At 42.5% G+C, this 23,527-nt stretch overlaps 1 protein-coding gene across 4 annotated transcripts in view; it reads left to right on the top strand.

Moving 5' to 3' along the window:
- VGLL4 (vestigial like family member 4) overlaps positions 1-23,527 on the top strand; it is a 154,546-nt gene that overhangs the window by 89,922 nt on the left and 41,097 nt on the right. For all 4 annotated transcript variants that reach the window (XM_059390342.1, XM_059390343.1, XM_059390344.1 and 1 more), the window contains one exon: positions 21,570-21,759. In XM_059390342.1, coding sequence (XP_059246325.1) covers positions 21,570-21,759 — 190 coding nt within the window. The remainder of the gene's footprint in view (positions 1-21,569; positions 21,760-23,527) is intronic.

Raw genomic sequence — 23,527 nt, 5'->3', positions numbered from 1 at the left:
CATGACCAGGGCAGGGTGCAGAGGGAGAGAATCTTCAACCAGATTCCCCACTGAGCGTGGGACCTGACTTGGTACTCATCTCACAATCCATCCATGAGATCATGACCACAGCTGAATACAGGAGTCAGATACTCAGCTGACAGAGCCACCCAGGCGCCCCTGCGTTTTAAATAAGTGACTCTGGTGTTTCTGATGTGGTCAGAAACCACAGGGACCACACTTCTAAAAGCCTTGTGCTAAGTGAGGATTAGGAGGGACTGAATGAGAAACAAAAAGGAGAATTTCCATGGATTGATAAAAGTAAACGGAGAACCATTGCTGCTCCAAATAGGAGCTCAGTAGATCAAGATTGTACTTAAGTGAAAGTAATTTATTTCCAAATTTCCAGTAATAGCATTTGTCACATAGAGTCAGCTTCATCTCAGTAGTCCTAGAAATATTCATTAGCAGTTTACAGAAAATCCTGAGATTAAAAAATGCAATTTCTCTTCTGTATACAACACCTGTTTTTAACTCTTTGCTAAAACAAAAACCTTTACTGCTTCTGCTTTGTGGATTCTTTCTTCTTTTCCTTCCAGCAAGTCTGCAGTGCCTTGATATTATCCCAGTAGATAATCTGCTGTCTCAGTGAGGAAACTTGATGATGTGTGGGTTGATGTGGAAGCTAGGATTTGGATATGTCTGAGGTGATGTCACTTTCTCCATCTGGGATTATCACCTCTGTGCTTTCAGCCACATTGGGGATCCGTAATAGATCTAATGTGAGCATCTTCAATAAATGTCCATCCACCTTTGGCAAGAAAGATAGAAACTCCAGCCGTGTTAGATATTTGCTGAACTACTGAGCGCTTAAGTAAATGGGCCATCCAGAGCCTGAATAGCCCTGAGTGAGTATAAGAAACTGTGAGAGTCTCAGTCCTCGGTTTTCAGTGGAACAGATGGAAGCCTCTCAATTACATGAGCTCACATCTGTCTCTCTGATTTGACTGGGTCTGTGCCATAATGTGCTCTGGAATTACTGATTCTGTAATCCTGAGAAAGCATGGTTGAAGTGAGATTGACAGAGACCTAGACCCTGAAGGTTAATGGCACAGAGAGAATGTGGACCTTGGAGAACTAATAGTGAAATATAAATGCCACTGGTTGCAACCACTCATCCATTTTATTTGCCAAAAACCTAATATAGTCTAGTAGGCCCCAAATTAAAGTGTTTCAGTTTTGTTTTATTTCTTCATTAGTCTAATTCCTGTTGACCTTGTGTCAAGGCTAAAACAATTTAGGAGCATTCTAGCATGGGAGCAGTTTTAACAATCATTGTCAGCATGGTTTTAAAGAAAATAGGTTGGCAAGATGCATGTACGTTCTGCAGTCTGTTAATAGCATGACATTATATTTCTTTATTTTGTAAAACCATTAGAACAGGCTTTGGGAGGATAGATTGAATTTCTAAAATGGCAGAATGTCTGTGGTGAACATCACTGTTATTTATTTTTCTGGAGTTTGCTACCCCGGTGGATATTTAGTAATAGCTGGGTCCTTGTCTTTCAGCATAGATTGGCTTATCACTAAACAGGGTGGAGGGGCACCTGGGTGGCTCAGTCGATTAAGCATCTGCTTTCAGTTCAGGCCATGTTCTCAAGAGTCCTGGGGTCAAGCCCCACATTGGGCTCCCTGCTCAGTGGGAAACCTGCTTCTTCCTCTTCCTCTCTCTGCCTTTTCCCTCCACTACTGCTCACGTTCTCTCTCTCTCTCTCTCTCTCAAATAAAGAAATAAAATCTTAGAAAAAGGAAACAGGATGGAAAGATAATGGCCTTTAAAAGAGCGTTTGTTATAAAATTTGCATGCCTTGTAAAAGAGGTAAGAATGAGGGTCAGATTTTGTGTAAGCGTCTTTTGTTCCCAAGTCTGAAGGCCATGGAATAGATAATTGGTAATAATAGATTTGAATGAGAAGGCAGCCCACAGACTGGAAGAACAATTTGCACAAATCCTATATATCTGGTAAGGGACTTGAATCCAGAACATATAAAGAACTCTTACACCTCAACAATAACATAGATAGTAACCCAATTTAAAATTGGATAAAGGACTTGAATAGACATTTCTCCAAAGAAGATATACAAAGATATACAAATACACAGAAGGTATACAAATATACAAAGAAGATATAAAAAAAAAATTTCATGAGCACATGAAAAGAGATTGAACATCATTAGTCATTAGGAAAGTGCAATTAAAACTACAGCGAAGTACCACTTTATACCCACTAAAATGGCTAAGATAAAACAGACAGTAACAAGGGCTGACAGGGATGTGGAGGGATTGGAACCCTCATATGCTGCTGGTGGGATTGTAAATGGCACAGACACTTAGGAAAACAGTGTGCTCGTTCCTCAGAATGTCAAACTTAGGGCTGCCATTTGACTCAGTGATTCCATCCCTAGGTATACACCCAAGAGAATTGAAAACATAGCCTCACAAAAGTTTGTCCTCAGACATCCATAGCAGCATTATTCAGAATTGCCCCCCACCCCAAAAAGGACCAATGCAAATATCCCTTAACCAATGAACAGATAAATAAGATGTGGTAAATCCCTTAGAATGGAATATTACTTGGCGATGAAAAGGAATGCAGTACTGGTATATATATTACAACATGGATTGGCCTTGAAAACATTAGCTGAGTGAAAGAAGCCAGACACAGAAAGCCACAGATATGATTCTACTTATATGAAATATCTGGAATAGGCAATTATAAAGAAACAGAAAGTATGGTGGTAGTTGCCAGAGACTGGAGAGGGGGTATAGTGTGGGTAGTGACTACTACAGGGTACAGTCTTTTTTGCAGGGAAGAGGTATTCTAATGATTGTTGTACAACCCTGTGCTTACACTAAAACTCATTGAATTGGACACTTTAAATGGGTAAATTGTGTGGTATATGAATTATCTCTTAATAAAGCTATTATACAATTTGGAGATTTGAAGGGGAGAATATTGTTTGTACTCTTATTCCATTTATTTGATTATTTGCAAAATCCTTCATGTGTGATTTGCTTACATGAAAACATTTTGCCAAATATCCTTAGTTTGGTGATGAACCTTACTAATGGCACCTGTAGGTCATCCAATGAATATTTGAGCACCAGGCTTTGTGTCTGGTGCAGGGGGCCCACACTGCTCTTCTCAAGGAGCTGACAGTCTAGTATGTTTTTTTTATAATCAGTACTAGTTATTGTATAAGAAGCAAGTTAGGCATCATGCATGTTGTAAATTAAGGTACTTTTTTACAGAGAGTAACTTGTGGGTGGGTGTGTTTGGGGCCTGGGGATAAGGATTAGCAGAAGAGGGGGATGGAATTCTAGGTGAAGCTGCCTGCCAAGGGCAGATGTGCAGATGGCAACATAAATTTGTGAGTATGTTGCTTTTCCAGTTGAGTGTCCTCATTGGTTGGCTCCCCATTGCCTCCAAAATAAAGCCCGCACTTGCTTTAGCATGGCTTGGGAGAGGAGGCTGCTACAGAATTTCCATGCAAGAGAGCTCTAGTGGTAGCAGTCTGACCGGAAGTGGGAGAAGGCAGGGCTCATGGCCTTGCCTTATGCTTGTCTGCATAGAAGCTAATTTTTCTTATAATGAACATTTATTTGAGGGGGCCTTCGAGGTGCTAAAGCATTTAGATGGCCAAAGCCCAACCTGTCCCCCACCATCACTGTCTTTCCCTGCTTCGTCACTTACTGCTCTTTCACTTTGCCCTGTACATCCCAGGAGCTTGGCGGTGCCATGCTGTTTCCCACCACTCTGCACTGAGAGCTTGTTTGGTCTGCAGGACTTTTTCCTGTACAAAATTCCTGTTCATCCTTCAAGACCCAGCTGGAGCACCATCTGCTCCTTTAAGCCTCTCTGAATGGCATATGACCTTAGGCAACTTGCTAAGCCACTTCTTTGCTTCCATTTCCTCCTCTCTGAAATGAGGCTCGTAAGAATACCTACTTCACGGATGAAATGAATTCATGTATATAAGCTTTTGGAACACTAAGTAAATGCTTCTGAGTGTCACCTATCGACCTGATTATTCGTTTTGGGCAGAGTGGAGGGCTCCCTTGTCCTTTCACCCTCTGCCCTTACGTGCACTTCCATTATTAGCAGTAAATACAGGGTGGGAGGGCATTGCAAATTTTTTGGGTTTTGTGTGTGTGTGTGTGTGTTTTAAGATTTTATTTATTTGACAGAGAGAGATTACAAGTAGTCAGAGAGAGAGGAGGAAGCAGGCTCCCCGCTGAGCAGAGAGCCCAATGCGGGACTCGATCCCAGGACCCTGAGATCATGACCTGAGCCGAAGGCAGCAGCTTAACCCACTGAGCCACCCAGGCGCCCCGGCATTGCAAATTTGGTGAAAAGTCTCCGGTGTGGTCAAAACCATACAGATAAGGTTGTACCATGTGTTAAAGGGGGTGAGGTAGGGAGTGCACATTTACTGTACTTTGTAGTCATTCCAGGGAATCTGTCTTGGGATGGAGAGGAGACCACCTGACTTAATGGCCCCTTCTAATGTAAAATCTTTCCTGCCTGAAGAAGCCTCTGTCTTTGGAGGTACTGGGAATGGGTGGGAAGTTGGGGTACAAGGAAGGGACAGGGTAGAATGAGGAAACTGTGGTGAAATCCGTGTGACTTTCTGGCTCCTCCCTAGCCCTGTTCTGACTGTAGACCAGCTCTGCTCACATACCCAAAAGCCTCGGGCAAGTCTGGGGTGGCCTGCATCAACACACTAAGCATCCTGCATTCAGTTTGTGGAGAAAAATGAGTCTTACTGCTTCACCCAAGACCTCTCAGAATCAGGAACTGTTTCCTTACACACCTGCGGGGCCTACGGAGAAACTCTCCGTCAGCGTAAATGCACTGTTTGAGAGACACCACCAGCTGCAGCAGTCCGTGAACTGCACCACATTTTTTTAATTTTCATTTTTGGAAGTGTGGGAATGGTGTTTGCCCCTTTATACTTTGGGTCACCCACCGCTCTATACATTCAGGAGGAAACCCCTGGAGTTTGTTTGTCCTCGGTCTCTGTGTAGCGGGCATACAGGAGCTCCAGGAATGTCTGGTCCATACCTCCGCTGTCTGCACCTCGGATCCAGGGACTCCTGCTGTCAGCTCACCCAGCCTCTGCTGAACCTTTGAAGTGGAGGGCAAGCCTTTCATCTTTGCTCATTTTCACTTAATGACAGCCCGGCCTTTGATCAGCTCAGTTTTCCTCTTTCTTTGGCTTCCTAATGAGTCACTTGGAGGTAAGGAGAGACTTAAAGTGTAGGCCCTGAACCAGCCAGAACTTTTATGAGCACAGTGGTTGTTTGACCTTCATATCTTAAGCAAATATGCCAGAGGAGTCACTCCTTCCTGGCCTTTCATTGATAAAATTTGCTCACTGGCTAATGTAAACTTTAAAAGAGGTGGAGGGGTGTAGACAGGATGGGGAGAAGCAGAAGTGAAATGTAAGCAGCATTCCCTTCTGCAGTTTTAAAATTTCTTTAATTTGGGGAAGCCCCCTTTGCCTTCAGACTCCCCTGTAAAACTTCTTAGCGTCACGGAGGTGTATTGTTTTGGGGAAGCATGTCAAATTCTCCATGCTACTGAAATCACTTGTTTTCAGATAAACTGTTAACCACTTTTTAGTTGATTATTTAACAGTATCTTCTCTTGGCACTTGATAGGGATACAAAAAGTTCCCCTTGATTGAGTATAATTTTTTTCATAAGGATCTTATTTCCAATTACTGTTAAAACCTAGGAAACAAATCTGCATTGGTCCTTTCCCCTCAGACTCACATATCCTTTGGTTAGGCTGCATACGGCTGCCATGCCATTGTTTTTAGTATGACATAAAAATAAATTTGGGGATAATTACCTTTATCTGTAGATGAAATTAATTGTTTGCCTGTCCAGTAAATCTGCAATGAATGGTTTGATACTCTCTCAGACTGGTTAGTATACTTTTAGACTCCAAGTCCAAAAGTGTTTTAGTTTTTGGGTGGGGAATGCAAACATCTTTCAGTAATAGCTTATGTAAACTGTAATTAATAAAATTTTTCCATAAAAGGACCCCAAAATATACTGTATACTATGAAAAAAAAAAAACAACCCTAACAACTGTGTATTAGCTTGACACTAATTTAATGAAGGATGTTTAATTTTTTTTTTAGAATTGGTTTATTTTAACACAGGGTGGATTTCATTTGAGTCTGTTTTAAATCACTGTAAACAATTTTTCTTCTTGGGACAGCTGGGTGGCTCAGTTGGTTAAAGTGTCTGCCTTTGGCTCAGGTCATGATCTCAGGGTCCTGGGATCCAGTCCTACATGGGGCTCCTTGCTCAGTGGGGAACCTGCTTCTCATTCTGCCTGCAGCTCTCCCTCTGACAAATAAATAAAATCTTCAAAAAAAATTTTTTTTTCTTCTCTACGTACCCATTATTGTTTGAGAAGCTTGATATTCTTCACAACTCAGATATTACCCAGGAAATATCTATTAAATGAATTTGGATTATTCATGGACAGTTGGAAACTCTTAGCATAACTCCTGCAATTAAAAACAGTAGACATCTCTGCTCATTTAAAGGAAATGAGTTTTGGTGTGTTGAATTTTTTTGTCTAGCAATAAAAATCATCTTATTAGAATATAAAAATGTCATAACAAAAATGTGGATGTAGAAGGCTAATTAGATTTCTACATCAACCTGGCAAGCCTAAAATACAGACTTACACTTGTAACTCAATCTTTATTTTTCTGCTTATATATTGATAAGGTTGAAAAAGAGTGTAGCTTTCTGGCTTTTCCAGTTTATGTAGTTTCTCAATTTATAAAGAAGATCTTTCCTTAAAATGTCTCTTGAACTTGCCTCTTCACTACACTCACAGATGTGAACAGAGTTGCCCTTCCCCCTTCCACGTGCAGTACTGCCTTGTCCCGTGGCTCAGGTGTGTCCATCCTGGAAGTCACTGGCATAGTGTCTGAAGATTTGCTTTAGCTGTGTCAACACTTACAATGGCTCCCTATCAGATGCTTGTCACACCAAGTCTAAATGCTCTGCCTGTGTTCAAAGCCCTTTATTTATCAGACCCATCTATCTCCTTAGTCCTAACTCTTTACTACTGGAAGGAATGAGCCTTTCATTCCAGTTAGGTTGACCTGTGCACGTGCGCACACACATGGCATCATCCTTGCTCTCTCCATTTTTTCAAACAGTTGTCCCCTCCTCGAATACTCCTACCCATCATTTCAAGCATTTAAATCCTACCTGTTTTTCAAATTCTACTCCTAACTATTAGAGCTAGAATTAACGTCTTCCTTTTAACTAAATGCCCATTGCTTTGCCTCCTTTTTTTTAATGTACTAAGTTTATTTTTATCTTCAAATTAATATTTGAACACTTTCTTCAGTTGTACTTCCTAATATGGTAATTATTGATAGAGTCCTATAATAAAAAAAACTCTTTACGGTCCTCAGTTATTACTTTTTTTGTAACTGCTTTATTGAGCTTTGATTCATATAGCACATGATTCACTCAGTTAAAGAATATCTCTTTTATTTCGGCATTTATAATGTTTTTCCTTGTAGTTATTTATCTCCATGACTTATCACTCCTGTAGAACTACAGTTCCTTGAGGCAGAGACCAGATCTGAAAACATCTTTGTATTTTCCTCCATTCCTGGCATAGTACTCCAAACATACCAGGCACGAAAATTTTTTTGAGTGAAATGTATCCCTTCATTTCTTCTGCCAGCTCTAACATCTCATACTTTTTTTCAACTGGGACTAACATCAACAGTTGGCAATTAGCCTTAAAAATAAAGGCTCCACATGTCCGTTTCTGGGATGATAGGCCGGGATACAAATCCCACTTTAATTATCATTGTGGGATGAGGATCATCTCAAGAACAGAGCTTGGGTGGCAGCTTTCAGAGCAAAGGAGACCAGACTAAGGTTGGCCCCTGGAACCTGGGTCTGTCCAGTGGCCTGTTGGCTTACCAGCTTGCTCCAAGCTTCTGTGAAGCAGTGCTCCTATTAGGTGATGTGATTAAGAACACAGTGCATGACCCAGAGAGCCAGGTTGAGAGATATTTTAAAGACTGTAAAAACCTAGGAATGCTGACTTGCCAAGGAGGATCTTGCTAAAGAAGGTAGGATTTGTACCCTAGCCCAGACCCGAGTGAAAGCGAGGGTATGGTTTAGATAGGTGGGAGGGGAGATGGAAGGCCATGCCCAGCAGGAGGGATCGGCACGTGCAGTGAAGTTTGGGAGAAGTAGTGAAACCCAGAGAGAGACACAAAGCTAGAGGCTGTGGAGATCTAGACTACCAGTTTGAAGAATTTCAGACTTTATTTCAGCAGTCCAGTCCCTCCGGGATTTTAATCTCTCATGGCTGAAGACTCTTGGCCCAAGGTATAGGTGATATGAGAAGGAAGAATTGAAACACGAGGTTAGTTCCAGTGGCTTTTGTTTGCCTGAGTTATACAGATCACTTATTCAACAGATATTTATTGAGTACCTGCTATATTCCAGGAAGAGTATAAGCCAATCCCTGATAACACTGGGTATTTCATGATATATTTTTTTCATTGTCTTTTTTAAAAAATGAAGATTTATTTATTTGAGAGAGGCATAGTGTGCACACATGAGTTGGGGGAGGGCCAAAGGGAGAGGATCTTCAAGTGGACGTCTTAATGAGCACAGAGCCTGACACGGGGCCTGATCTCACAACCCATGAGGCTGTGACCTGAGCCAAAGCCAAGAGTTAGACGCTCAACTGACTGAGCCACCGAAGCGCTCCTAATTGTCTTTTTTTTTTTTTTTTAAAGATTTATTTATTTATTTCACACGGAGAGATCACAAGTAGGCAGAGAGGCAGGCAGAGAGAGAGAGAGGAGGAAGCAGGCTCCCCGCTGAGCAGAGAGCCTGATGCGGGACTCGATCCCAGGACCCTGAGACCATGACCTGAGCCGAAGGCAGCGGCCTAACCCACTGAGCCACCCAGGCGCCCCTAATTGTCTTTTATATGAAAATATTATATCCCAAATCAGACTTGTGCTGATTTGTAATCAGAAACTTTATGTTTTATCCAGCTTAGCTCTGGTCTCTTGTATAACAAATAAGAAGTGCTTAATAAATGAGCAAATGATTGAGTGATAATGACAAGATGCGTACACCCCTTTTTACTACAGCGGGGAAAGGCCACTTTTTCATAGTGGAGACATCTGTGGATGCCATCTTTTTTTTTTTTTTTTTTTTTTTAAGATTTTATTTATTTGTTTGACAGAGATCACAAGTAGGCAGAGAGGCAGGCAGAGAGAGAGAGGAGGAAGCAGGCTCCCCGCTGAGCAGATAGCCCGACGCGGGACTCGATCCCAGGACTCTGAGATCATGCCTGAGCCGAAGGCAGTGGCTTAACCCACTGAGCCACCCAGGTGCCCTGTGGATGCCATCTTAAGCAAGTAATCAAGCTTAGCTTCACCAGCAATGGGGTAAAGTGACACCAGGTGCCTCCCAATGTGAGTCGGTGAGATGTGCACAGTATCACCTCCCTAGTATCTTGGCAAAAAATGTTCAACTTGATTGTAATTGTGAGAAAATCTCATCAGGCCACAATAAGGTGTAGGACAGCTAATTGGCCTTGATTTTTTTTTTTTTTTTTTTAAGATGTATGTATTTCGGAGAGAGAGAGAGAGCATGCACGAGCAGGGATCGGGGTAGAGGAGCGGAGAGAGAGAAAGAGAGAGAGAGTCTCTGTTAGACTTCCCGTTTCAGCTTGGAGCCCAAGTGAGGGCTCGATCTCACAATGATATCATGACCTGAGCTGAAACCAAGAGTTAGACACTCAACTGACTGACCCACCCAGGCATCCCTGGTTTGGATCATTTTTAAATGCAGTGCCATGAAAGAGGAGGAAAGATAAAATTCCTTTAGATAAAAAGAAAGTAAAGAGGCATGACAGCTACATACAGCAGTGTGAGGTTCTTGATTTTATCTGGATGCTCCCACCACTTCCCCCATGGTCTCTGAAAAGAAGGCATTCAGGTCAGAAAATCTGAATATGGATATATGAATTGGATATTAGAAAATGGCAGTTTATCCACTTTCCCTTGTTGGGTGCAGTGATGGTATTGTAGTGATGAAGAGGAAGGTCAGTGTTCTTGGAAGACAATTGTTGGAGTTTGGGGGTGAAATATGATATAGTACAAGTTACTTCAAGTACTTAACAGCAGTTAGAGCAAAAAAATTTAAAAAGTGTATGTGTGTAGGAAAAACACTGACCAGATGCTTAGATGTACGGGGTGGGATGCTCCTTGTTCATTCAACTTTTGGTGGCTTTAAAATGTTTTTGAAATAAAAAGTTGGAAGAAAATGACTCAAATACCTAATTCTTTCACCAATAAAGTTTACAGAATGTTACTTTAAGTGGCTTGTTTTACAGTCTTCCTGGTTATTAGGCACTTCAATTGTGTGCACGCCTGAGTTCTTAACGCCACTTTCACTCTCCCAGTCTTGGGTGTCACTCTTTCAGTATTTGAACTGCGTCCTATTTCAATCCTTGGGAAATTCAGTCTGTGGCTTCTGAAACCAGCATGTTTAGCAATGATAAGTAATACAGTGAGTTAATGCATCTCTGTGGGATAACAGCATGGCTTTCTGAGATATTTGATGGAGGATGTTTGTCCCATCTTTTTTTTTTTTTTTTAATATTTTATTTATTTATATGACAGAGAGAGGTAGAGAGGCAGGCAGAGAAAGGAGGAAGCAGGCTCCCCGCTGAGCAGAGAGCCTGATGTGGTGCTCAATCCCAGGACCCTGGCATCATGACCTGAGCTGCAGGCAGAGGCTTTAACCCACTGAGCCACCCAGGCGCCCCTCATCTCATCTTTTAAATGGAAATGTTATCTGATAGAATTAAACACAGTACAGTACATGGCCTCTTTTGGGCTGGGAACTTTTGATAAGTTTTTAGTGATTCACACAAAAGTCCTTGAAGGTAGATGAAGAAATGGGGGCTCATGAGAGAGGTGAAGAGACTTTGCCAAGATCACTTTTTCTGATTCCCAAACCCTCTTCTGTAGAGTTTCTCTACTGGGTTAGTGTAGTGAGGGGTACCGAAAGACGTGAGGTACTCCTGCCCATGGGTATGGTGTTATAGGGTGAGCTGGGCACCGGTAGACTCTTCTATAGGCAGACTGTGATGAGTCTATTCCAGAGGTTATGGGGTATCAGAGGAGGGAAGGTCTCCAGGCTCACCTTTCCCTCCCAACATTGTCTTTTTTTTTTTTTTTTTTTCCTTTTCCCCTTTCCTCCTCCAGTGGTCAGTGATTTATCATAAGGCTTAATCCTCCAGAAGCTCCTGGCCCAGTCATACTCTCCAGAATTCCTTTCACGTGAAGAATGTTTTGAGAACACAGATACTAGCATATTACCTTCGATGTTTAACCTGTTGCACACCAGAGGTCTTAAAGAGAGAGTTTCTTTGGGTATTTTTCCCCACATACATTATCCACTTCCATTTACCATTTCCTCCACAGCTTAATTTCTCTATTTTATGGTAACTAGAGTCCCTCAGGAGGCAGCTCAACTGTTGAAGAGGCTAGAACAAGCCTTTTTCACTTCAGCTTGTTTGGTGATTCCTTCTAAACACTTATGAGCTCTACCATGGAGGAAATTGAGCCTGACTCTAAGACCATCTGTAAAATCTGTAATTCTCCTCCTTCTCATTAGCAGTAACTTGTCACAAAAGTAGTTTTTCTGGTAAATATAGTGAAGAATTTCTGCTGTTATAGGGTCTTTCCATTAAGGAAGTTTCTGGACGTTTGGGACTAAAAGGTTCTTGGGCTGCCTTTATTGGGTCACATGTTGGTGCTGGACCCTCTGACAGGGATTTGTGAGGAACTGTGACACATTATGTCGATGTTCTAATATCCAGGCAGACACAGCCCTTCCGGCTTCATTGGTAGAGGAAAGCAGTGCTTACACCCCGAGACTGGGCTTCCTGATTGACTTTGAATCCTCTGCAGCTCAGTCAGAACCACACTAGGGTTGGAGGACCAGGAATAGAAGTTGGTGTGGTCACTGGTCTGGCTCAGGAAACCAAGGACACAGACAATTGTTAGATCTTTTGAGTCCCAGTTGTGATTTATGAAAGCCGAAACCCAGCCTGATTCTGAAATCTGATCCTTAGCCTCATTGTGTTGTTGCTAGATACCTGAATTTTTCTTTAAGCTGAAGTGATACGTATAATAAGACATTAATTTCAGTTCTCTTACTTGGTGGTAATTTCACTGAGGTTACAGTATTTTTAAAAAAGATGTATTTATTTATTTGAGGGGGGTGGTGGGGGCAGAGGGGAAGCAAACTCCCCACTGAATGGGACCCCTACCCGCTCAGTGGGGCTCAGTCATGGTCTGAGCGCCGAAACCAAGAGTCAGCTGCTTAACTCACTGCCTGAACCACCCAGGCGCCCCTGAGATTACAGTGTTGCATATTCCCTGAAGCTACTGTTAAATTGTAAAGTGAGTTCAGTAGAGCAAATGAGGTTGCGGGGATTTTCTTTTTTTAATCCCCAAAACAACAAAATTATTTTAAGCGGTATAAAACGTAATTAAATGAATAGCAACATATGGATGTGAATATAATAATTTTTAATTGTCTTCAAAATATCTTCCGCTAGTGCTTTTTTATATTCAGATTAACCTTTCTAGTCAATTTATTTAACATATATTGTCTATTCAGAATGGAGTTTGAGAATTCTAGACATTTTAGTGTTCCCCTGGGTTTTTTTTTTTTTTTTTTTTTACCATTTTTATACCAGTCCTTATAGAATTATAGATGTTTAAAACCATTAAGGATTGAGGACACCAGCTCCCCCACCCCAACCCCTGCCCTTCCACATGCACCAGCACTGTCTTGGAGCAGGTACTACCCAGACCTGCTCTGCAGGGTTCTCTTCTTCACCTGTGCAGCTAAGAGAACACCCTGCTCATTTGTGCTGAAGCTCTACACTTTTCCTGGAGCCCAGCCAAGATGTCCACTCTCTCTCAGTGCTGACCCATTGGTCTCCTCTCCTCTGTGACTTCTAATCCCAAAGCAGCATCCATGCATCTTGAGCAGTCCTGCTGTGTTGGGTGAGCTGGAATAGATGAGGTGGCCGGAACTGTTTGGTTCCAAACTGAACAGCTTTCTCCTTGCAAACAGACAAGGGTTTTACACCTGTCCTCACCACTCTTCTTCCCTTCCTACTGTTCTTCCCTGCCTAGTTGGTCCTCCTTGTGCTCTTCAGCTCTGGCGCCATAACAAAGCACCCCAGACTGGGGGCTTAACAAGTGTTTGTTGTGTCACTGTTCTGGAGGCTGGAAGTCTGAGGGCAGGAGGTCAGCAGGGGCGGTTTCTTCTGGAGCCTCTATCCTTGGCTTGCAGATGGCGGTCTTCATGTTAATATGGTTTCCTTCTGTGCGTGTCTGTGTCTTCATCTCTTTTTAGAAGCATACCAATTTACAGGATTAGGGCCCACCCTAATGACCTCATTTAACCTTAATTATTTCTGTAGAGACCCTGTTCCAAAATACAGGCATATTCTGAGGTACTGGGGTTAGGACTTACAAATTTTGGGGGTACAAAGCTCAGCCCACAACACTGCCCTTTTGGACTTCCCCTCCTGCTCTCTCTTCCTTCGTCCCACTTTTATTTTATTTTTTAAAGATTTTATTTATTAATTTGAGAGAGAGAGAGAGTTAGCTAGAGAGCACAAGCAGAGGGAGCAGCAGGTGAAGGGAGATGAGGGAGGTGCAGGTTCCCCACTGAGCAGGGACCCTGATACAGGGTTCAATCCCAGGACTTGAGCCAAAGGCAGACACTTAACCCACTGAGCCACCCAGTTGTCCCTCCCACTTCTTTTCCTTAACCTGATAAAGCATCCTGCATAGCTATAAAGAATATGAAAATGGATCTGAATGCCGTGTTTCTCCTTCCAGCTCTTCTCTGGGTCAGCTCTATGACCTTGAGCAGCTCACTTCATTCTTGAAACACTAGTTTCCTCAGCTACAATTCAGGAATCATTCTTCCCTTCTTGCAATATAAGACTCTAGTAAGAAAAAACCAGAGTTACAGATCCTATTTTTAAATGCTTTAAAAGTAAAATATACTGACATAAGATACAGGAAAGCTCAGACGAAGTGTAATGTTTACAGGATTATTTGGATTACTTGACATTCTGATTACAATGGGGTATGTTTCAACTCCACATTTACTATGTTTTCTTACCCTTAATCATATTATTAGCAGCCAGCAATATACCGTAAGCATTTTTCTTTTTTTCCTGAGCAATCTTTTTGTTGCTCTGAAAAGACCAGAGCTGCTCAAATCATACTCAGCTGGGGTCTGGCCTCCCCTGCCTGGCTGACTGTACAAGAGTGACCTTTCACTGAGGGTTGGCTTCCAGATGTGAGATTGGGCTCTGCAGGTCTCCTGCTGTGGCACTGGGCTCCCAAGAGTGGCGGTGGGAAAGGGGTGGGGGCGGGGTGGGGGCGAGGGGGCGCGGTCACTGAGTTGTAGAATCAATTGTAATCCCTGCTCTGCTGGCAGACACTACGTCACGTCTTTTATCTCTGCTGGCTCACCCGGGTTTCATCATGTTGCCTAACAGCCCTCCTCACAAAAAGAAAAAAAGGAACCAGAATGGGGATAGCCACCAGTTGAACTGTGTGAAAGAGGTTGACTTCACGGTCTTCTCTCCAGCTGCTAGTCCCTGAGACAAAGAAGTATTATTTGAAAGAGAACGAGTAAGCCCGGGGCTGCTGCCCCGCACAGTCTTGAGTGTGAGAGGAGAGTGCTGCTGTTTATCTGGGTGACTCTTGCCAGTAGGGTGATGTCAGTCTGGTGGCCGTGGGCTGTGGTCAGACAGGAGACGCTTCCACGTAGCCCAGAGGCTTGTGGGTGTGGGGGGAACTGAGCTGTGGTTTTACTTTGATTTAGGTTCAAACATGATAAAAGGGCGGGGGTGGGGAGTAGAACATCAAGTCTTAAACACCACAACGATTTAGATTGTGGAAGAAAGCTTTGGAGCAAGGAAGGCAATACAGATTTTTGTGAAAAATCTATCCTTAAAAATTATAGCAAGATACTTTTTCTGTTTTTCCTACAGTCATTACCTTCCCCTTCTCCGAAAACACAAACACTGCCATTTCAGCCTTGTATTATTTGACTAATCTTCAAAAAAAAAAAAAAAAGACCAAAAAAATGCCTTGGTTTTGATTAATTCCTCATGAGGCTTGCCACAGTCTTTTTTTTTTTTTTTAAGATTTTATTTATTTATCTGACAGAGATCACAAGTAGGCAGAGAGGCAGGCGGGGGTGAGGGGGTGGGGGAGTGGGAAGCAGGCTCCCTGCTGAGCAGAGAACCGAGGCCATGCTGGCTTGATCCCAGGGCCCTGGGATCCTGACCTGAGCCGAAGGCAGAGGCTTTACCTCACTGAGCCACCCAGGCGCCCCTAGTATACTTGCTTTTTAATTGCATCTCCTTCAAGGATGGGGTAAGTTAGGAATACTTAGTGGGGTCTGTTTTTTTTTTCCCTATTGTGTAAAGGGTGCCCTATAAAAGTTGACTATTTCTTGATCAGTGGTTAAAGTGTAACTTAACTTCGGAAGATGTGCATTACGTAGAACAGAGATCTTTCGAGCTGAGGTTAAGCCATCATGGCCATGTAATCAAACCGTTTAATTCTATAAATGAAGAAGCAGAGCTAACAAGGTGGATGCTGTTTTGAGGGCTCTGCACTTGGGTTCCATGTGTATCCATTCTGAGATGCACCATTATCTTGTTGTCCCACTAAGAAAGAAACTGCCTTGCTTATTAAAATATGCCAGTTGATTGTTAAGACAAACTCAGGCTTAGCTCTATTAAAATGTAGGAAGTAAAGCGTCTTGTTAGACTCTTTACAGGATTCTGAAACGAGGCCCCAGAGCTTGATTCTCCTGCCTGCAGCTCTCCCTGCTTGTGCTCTCTCTCTCTCTCTGAGACAAATACATTTTAAAAAGTTAAAAAAAAATACCAAATACATTTTGAAAATTGAACGTCCTTTGTTATAACCAGAATTTTTTTTTTAAAGTTAAATTGACAATTGTAATGAGGGCAACTTGAGAAACTTGAAACACCAGGCTACTGAGATCTCCTTTCTCCTGCTTAATCCTGAAAAAGAGAGATAATCCTTTCTTCCTTTTCATTTACCAAGCCATTGTGAAATTTAGAATGCACGTTAATTCAAGAGCAAAAAGTCCTTTACACCTCAAGGTAAGTTCCTTTTGGCGTGTATTCTTTCCTCCCCTGCTTGTGGTCAGGGTCTGTATAAGTTTCATCAGTTGTCTCTGCGACAGCCCTTCACACAGCCTTCAGAATGCAGCAGGCGCTCACACATGCAGTCCAATTACAAGCCGGGCTGGCGCTTAACAGAACTCTGATGAATCCAAGTGCCTCCGTAACCTCAAGCGGTTCCTTCCCTGCTTTGCCTTTTCTTAACTTAATAATATTAAAAAAAATTTTTTTTGACTTCAGCATTGTAGAGAGCTTGTAGCTGTCATAGCAAAAGGTTGATTTTTTATTCCAGGAGAAATAAATGAATAGATGCTTGTTATTATGTAACAGTTCAGTGTGAAAAACCTGAGGCAGGAAAGGAACTAATAATATTGGAGGGTTTTTTCATCTACTTATAAATATATTTTTATTTTTAGGGGTAATATTTTTATTGAGATATTCACACACCAGTGTAATTTTCACCCATGTAACATATACAATCCAGTGGTTTTTAGTATATTCACAGAGTTCAGCAACCATTACCACAGTCCATGTTAGAACATTTTCATCGATCATCCCCGAAAGAAGCCCTGCATTCACGGGCAGTTACTTTCCAAATGGTGTAACGCCTCCCCCCACAACAGTCACTATTGTACTTTTTGCCTCTTCACATTTGCTTATCCTGGACGTTTCATGTCTGTGGAGTCAGGCAGTATATGGCCTTCTGTGTCTGGCTTCCTTCACTTCTCCTACTGTTTTCTAGGTTCATCTGTGAATCAGTACTTCATTACTTTTTATGGCTGAATAATGTTCCATCATATGGATAGATTACATATTTTCTGTACCAATGTGTCACTTGCTGAGCATTTAGGGTTTTGACTGTCTTATGAATAATGTTGCTCTGAACATTCATAGAAGTTTTTATGTGAATACGTGTTTTAATTTCTACTGGTTAAATGCCTTGGCGTGGAATTGCTAGCTTATATGGTAACTCTGTGTTTAACCATTCGAGGAACTGCCCAGAATTGTTTTCCACAGCAACTGCACTGTTTTGCATTTACACCAGCAGTGCATGAGGGTCCCAGATTCCTCACATCCTTGTCAACACTTGTCACTTTCTGTCTTTTGATTATAGCCCCACTAGTGTGTGTAAAGTGGTATTTCATTGTAGTTTTGATTTCTGGTTTCCTGACCACTAATGAAGTTAGACATCTTTCTTTTTTTATTTTATTTTTTTTAAAGATTTTATTTATTTATATGGCAGACAGAGATCACAAGCAGGCAGAGAGGCAGGCAGAGAGAGAAGAGGAAGCAAGTTCCCCGCTGAGCAGAGAGCCTGATGTGGGGCTCGATCCCAAGATGCTGGGATCATGACCTGAGCTGAAGGCAGAGGCTTTAACCCACTGAGCCACCCAGGTGCCCCTAGACATCTTTCTATGTACTTATTGGCTGTTTGCATATCTTTCTTTGAGAAAAGCTATTTAGATCTTTTCCTATTTTCAAATTGAGTTATTTTTAGATCTTTTCCTATTTTCAAATTGAGTTATTTTTATTGTTGAGTTTTGAGAGTTCTTTATATATTCTTAAATCTTTTGAAATTTCTTATTTTATGGCATCTTTGATCTTTAACATATCCTGTAACTCTCTAATATGGGCACCCCATTGCCCCGCCTCACTGAGTCCTTCAGGCAGTGTTTACCACCCATCTACTATGTGGAGGGTACTGTGCTCTGCATTTTCAAGCATATAAAATGAATTAAACGTCCCCTGCTTCAAGGAGCACAAAACCAAGTAGGAAGGCAAGTATCATAGGGATACATTTCTGTGGGTATTCAGAAGTGATGACTTTTAGATTGAGCAGTCAAGGAAGACAACCTGAAGGAGGAGGCATTTTAAGTGGCCTTTGCTGGTTGCATAGAATTTAAGTATAAAAGATCAGAGGAAGAAACTGAGCAAAGGCCTTGGGATTAGATGGTGAGATCCCTGAGCTGTGGTGTCCAGTCTGGTTTAACCTCTAGGGCTGACACTTTGAGACCTTACAAAGGGGGATACTAGGAACAGAGACTGGGAAGGCTGTGGGGCCACCTGTTGGGTATGAATGCAGAAGCAGCTTGGAGTTTATTTCATCAGTGACTGTTTGGGGTCCTGCTGGGTTGACATAGCCAGAATGCTGCCATGGAAGACTGAGTTTACAGAAATCTGTAGGTTGATGGGGGTTGGGGGGGTCACTAAAAGCAGCACTGCCGTGTTTCTGGCTTGGGAACGGGGAAGTGCTTTAGAGGCCAAGAAGGCCTGTAGTTTAGGCAAAGCCGTAGAGGGAAGTGTGTGCCCATATTCACCTCGCCCTCAATACAGTGCCAGTGTCCTGATTCCCAGACTATGTGTTATCTTCAGTTTTTCTAAAATAATTTTAACCTTCCTTTGCCACCTAGACCATAATAAAAGCAAATCCCAGTTTGTAATACAGGATGTTGCTCTAGGGTCCTTGAGTGGAGGCCCCCAAATGAACGATGGTACATAACTGAAAAAACCTATTTCTATACTTATAACTGTGAATTTCTTCCCTTCTATCTGTGGTTTCTTTGCTCTGACCATGTGTGGGCCTTTCACAGTGTTTATGAGGGGATGTCACTCTGATGGGCAGAGGCCATGGCTTCTTGCTTATGGTAAACCATTCACTCTCTGAACCTGAGCAGCTCCTTCCATGTCTAGGGGCACAGTTTTCTCTGTCCAATGAGGGAATTCAAGTGTCCAGGGCCCCTTCCAGCACTAACAACATGCATGTCCCTTGTCTGTAGGGGATTTGGTATAGTTTGTCCTAGCCCTTAGGGGAAAAGAACCACCTGTGGTTCCTCTGTGGGTAGTTTACCTATCAGGTTAGAAATCCCAGTGTTTCCAAAGGATTCTTGTGGACTTTCTTCTTTCTATGTCAGACACCAGCCACTCGGTCTTAAAGATAAGATGGGCATCTACTTGATGAGCTTCAACTGCCAACAAGCACAAACAAGCTTATAGTACGATGGGAATTGGGGAGGGCGGTGGGAATGTTGTTCTCACTCAGAGTTTTGCCTTTTGCATAGCAGTGTGTGCACGTGTTGTACTGAGCAACTCTTCTTTTTTTGGAGTGATTTGAATTTGGTGCTGTGGTGGCAGGTTTCTATGGCAACAGCTCTTGCTACACATCTGGCATCTGATAAAATGGTTCCCAAAGCCCAGGGGTCCACACAGAGCCCAAGTGCTCCTCATCTCTGTTGAACCTGCCAAAGATGTGGAGAAACACAGGGAGGAGGGCATGGTGGCTCTGTGCCATTTTGATGAGGCTTGATTTGCAATTGCCGAGTTCCTGGGGGTATCGTCAGGGTTCCTCCAAAAGTTAGCTGAGCTACTGACACTTTACATTAGAAACGTCCTCTCCCTTTTCTGTGGAGGTGGAGGGTACAAGAGAGGGGAGCATATTTGAAAAGAATATTTTCTGATTTATCACAATATAAATACTAGTATGGCTTTTTATTTGCTTGCATTTTTTTTTTTTTTTTAGATTTATTTATTTATTTGAGGAAGAATGGGCAGAGGGAGAGTCTAAAGCAGACTCTGTGCTGAGTGTGGAGCTCACATAGGGCTCTATCCCATGGCCCTGAGATCATGACCTGTGCCCAAACCAAGAGTCAGATGCTTAACCGACTGTGCCACCCTGGAGCCCCTGTTTGCTTGCTTTTTTAAACCAAAAATTCATAAATAGGAAGTAGAGGACAACCAAAAATTCTACTGAATGTCCGAGTGTGGCAGGCCAGCATATAGCCTGTTTTTAGGTATTTCATTTAAAATGGAAAGTTCCAGTTTGCTTTGGGGCCAAAGTCTCTAAAAGAAATCCTGCCTGGAGGTGTATTATGGGGTCACTGTATATTTGCTAGTTTATATCTTGCTGACTAAATTGGCAAAAGTTTTATTTTTCCTGGTAAACATTCAGGAGGCTTTTCCCTCACTCCTCTCCCTAACAAAATCATATTTGTCATATGTGTATGAAGGAAACGACTGTTAAAACTGTCCACACATCTGTGATGATATGAAAATTAGTGGCGGCAAACAAAGATTTCCTTTCTTAGGTACCACAGGGTCTCAGATGAAGTTGACTTTACCCTAATATTTCTTTCAAATTGTGACCAAGTGAAAACAAAATTGGCCATGCCTTAGAGGCCAATATGAATGAATAGTAACATGACAAAAGGGTTATTATTTGTGAAAAACTTAGGTACCCCTCATATGACTTAGAAAACTAGAAGTTTTCTCTTCAAGTATAATTCTTATTTATAAATTTTAGGTATAAAACATTTATTACAATAAAGGGTTATGTTTATTTTAGTTAATAATGAAGCACAAAGTAATTACTTAGTACAAAATCTTTTTAATTACAGGAATGAAAAGCTCCAAGATGTTGAATCAAATCACAATGTGGATTCTAATTTGAGTGTTTAACTTTGAAAGTGTTTGAGAACTGCACCTGTGTATTAAACTCATGACAAATTATATGCAGATACTTTGTGCTGATAATAAAAAATATATTTAATGTGCCATTTTTAGTGTTCTGTAAGAATGAAATGTTTATTTTTCATTAAGCAGTGTGTTTTCATTTCTCTTAACATTTTGAGCAAATATGTGAATTATTAACCCATAAATTTTCCTCATTCTTTAAAAAAATAACATACCAAAATTGTAATAAAAAAGTAACAGGCAAGAAAAGTGAGTTTCTAGTCGTGATCTAATGAAGCCTGTGTTAGGTCATTCTCTTCTAGGTATAGAGTCCAATACCCACACATCAAAAGATCTTTGTTGTTTTAAATTAACTTTTGAGATGGTTTGTGGTCAGTACTTTTACCCATCTGTTACTTCATTGCAACTTTTAATTTTAAACTCTACCCTAAAGAGTTGGTGAAGACGTGGTAATTGTTTGTCACGATGGAGCTGTTAGCAAATCAGCACAGCGTGCACCCTAACCACGCACAGTGCCGTATATCCCTTACATCTCAGTAAAGCTGGGGGAGGGAAGGGCGTTATTGTGTAGAAAACCACGTTTGTGTAAAACCTCCTGTGCTTGGCAGTTCACCTCGCGCTCAGGCCATGTTCCGAGAATGGCAGGCCGCCCGTTGGGTTGCCAAAACTTTCCACTGGGAGTAGTTTTGCAAGGGGTGGGCGGGCAAGCGGCACACCAAGGTGGGGGCGTTTCACCTCCTTGGTGACGACATCATCTCTCTTTGCGTAGGTGAAGCTGCTCTCAGGGGAGAACCCAGGATGCAGACCCTCCCTGTGGCATCTGCCCTCACCAGTCACCGCACAGGCCCTCCGCCCATCAGTCCCAGCAAGCGGAAGTTCAGCGTGGAGCAAGGGGACGACGACCTGGACTGTGAAAACGACCATGCTTCTAAGATGAGTCGCATCTTCAACCCCCATCTGTGAGTTCCTTCTTTCTGAAGTGAAGGCGTTCTGGTGGTGGCTTCCGTGTGTTCTGTGCTGGGGCCGTGTTCTCTTGCAACTTCATGCCAGCTGTGAAGTGAAAGAATGAACAGTGCTTACCTGCCAGGCGGGAGATTAACTGTTTCTAATAACATGAGAGATGACATCTTCTTTCCTTCCAAATTATTTGTATGACTGTGTGTATGTGTGTGTGTGTGTGTTAGGAGAATACATCTTTGGTGAATGTCTTATGGAAATGTCCAGGAAATGGAAGAAAAGGTTAGCCCCTGAGCATACATATGTAAAATGTTTTGCTTAGGAGTCTAGGCTTGTACACATTAAGAAGTAGAGTAGCAGGGCACCCGGGTGGCTCAGTTGGTTAAGCGTCTGCCTTCAGCTCAGGTTGTGATCTGGGTCCTGGGATCAGACCCCACGGCGGGCTCTCTGCTTAATGGGGAGTCTGCTCCTCCCTTTCTTTCTGCCTCTGCCCCCCTCTCATGCTTGCTTTCTCTCTCACTTTCTCTCTCTCAAAATAAATAAATCTTAAAAAAAAAAAAGTACAGTAGCGCACCCCCCTTATCCGAGGGGTATATGTTCTAAGACTCCCAGTGGATACCTGATACACAGAGAGTACCAAACCCTATATAAGCTGTGTGCTTTCCCAGACATAGATACCTGTGAGAAAGTTTAATTTACAAATTAGGCATGGTAAGAGATTAACAACAACAATAATAAAATAGAATGATTATAATCATATACTATAATAATAGTTATGTGAATGTGGTCTTTCTCTCAGAGTATCTGTTGTACTGTATTCACCCTTCTTCTTGTGGTGGTGTGAGATCATAAAATGTCTGTATGATGCTGGGAGGTGAATGACAGAGGCATTGGGATGGAGCTTTCAGCTGCTGTTGGCTAGAAGGAGAATCCTTTGCTTCCAGGCCACAGCTGATTGTGGAAAGCAAACTGCAGAAAAGCCGGGGAGTGATTGAATTAATTTTCACCTTGTGTATATTCAGGGTATAAACTTGAGATCTTCCTAAGTGGGAAAGATGGCTTTTTGTGTTTACAATAAGGTGCTGCTCGTCGCTTCTGGTATGTGAGCCTGTTGTAGCCATTAGAGCACTTGGCTTGGGGCTAGTCCTCCCTCTGCCACCAGCATTCTCTACAATCATGACATGAGTTGCTCCAACTCTTTGGCCTCAGTTTCCTTATTTGTGAAACAGAGGGGTTGAAATGAAAGTTTTCTGAATCCATACATCTATTAGGAAAATAGCTTGCTTCTGTGCACCTTGTTCCGGCTTCCCCTTTGCACTCTCTTCTGAACACTCACGTCCCACAAAGGGAGCGGAATGTCTTTTCCCATGTTCTCAGCGCTTGGAGACAGCCAGCCAGCTGCCCGGAGGGTCTGCTCTGGCAACTGTGCAACGAGTCGGTATTGTTGGAGTGGGGGAGCTTTTCAGAGGGGGTGAGATAGCCCTGATGATTAGAAGGTGTAGCTTTGTAGATTCAGGTTAGAAGATCCTACTCTTTTTCCCCTCCCCGGGCAGGAATTGATATTTCATAATTATTCACAATGCTTGGCTTCCCCAGTTCTGATTTCTGAGGATGCTGCTGCTTCTGGCAGGAGCGTGACTGCTCAGAGAGTTCCTGTTTTCTCATTGGCGGAGACCCTGCGTAGGGAGAGGCCGCCGCCAAGGCCAGCAGCCCTGTGCTGCCTCAGCGCCCCAGTCCCGAGCATTCCATGCATTCCAGCCTGCTTGGACT

This window comes from Mustela nigripes, chromosome 2, assembly GCF_022355385.1.
Source record: "Mustela nigripes isolate SB6536 chromosome 2, MUSNIG.SB6536, whole genome shotgun sequence".
NCBI lineage: Eukaryota > Metazoa > Chordata > Mammalia > Carnivora > Mustelidae > Mustela > Mustela nigripes.
Note: the sequence above shows the minus strand (reverse complement) of the source record. Positions and strands in the feature narration are given on the sequence as shown.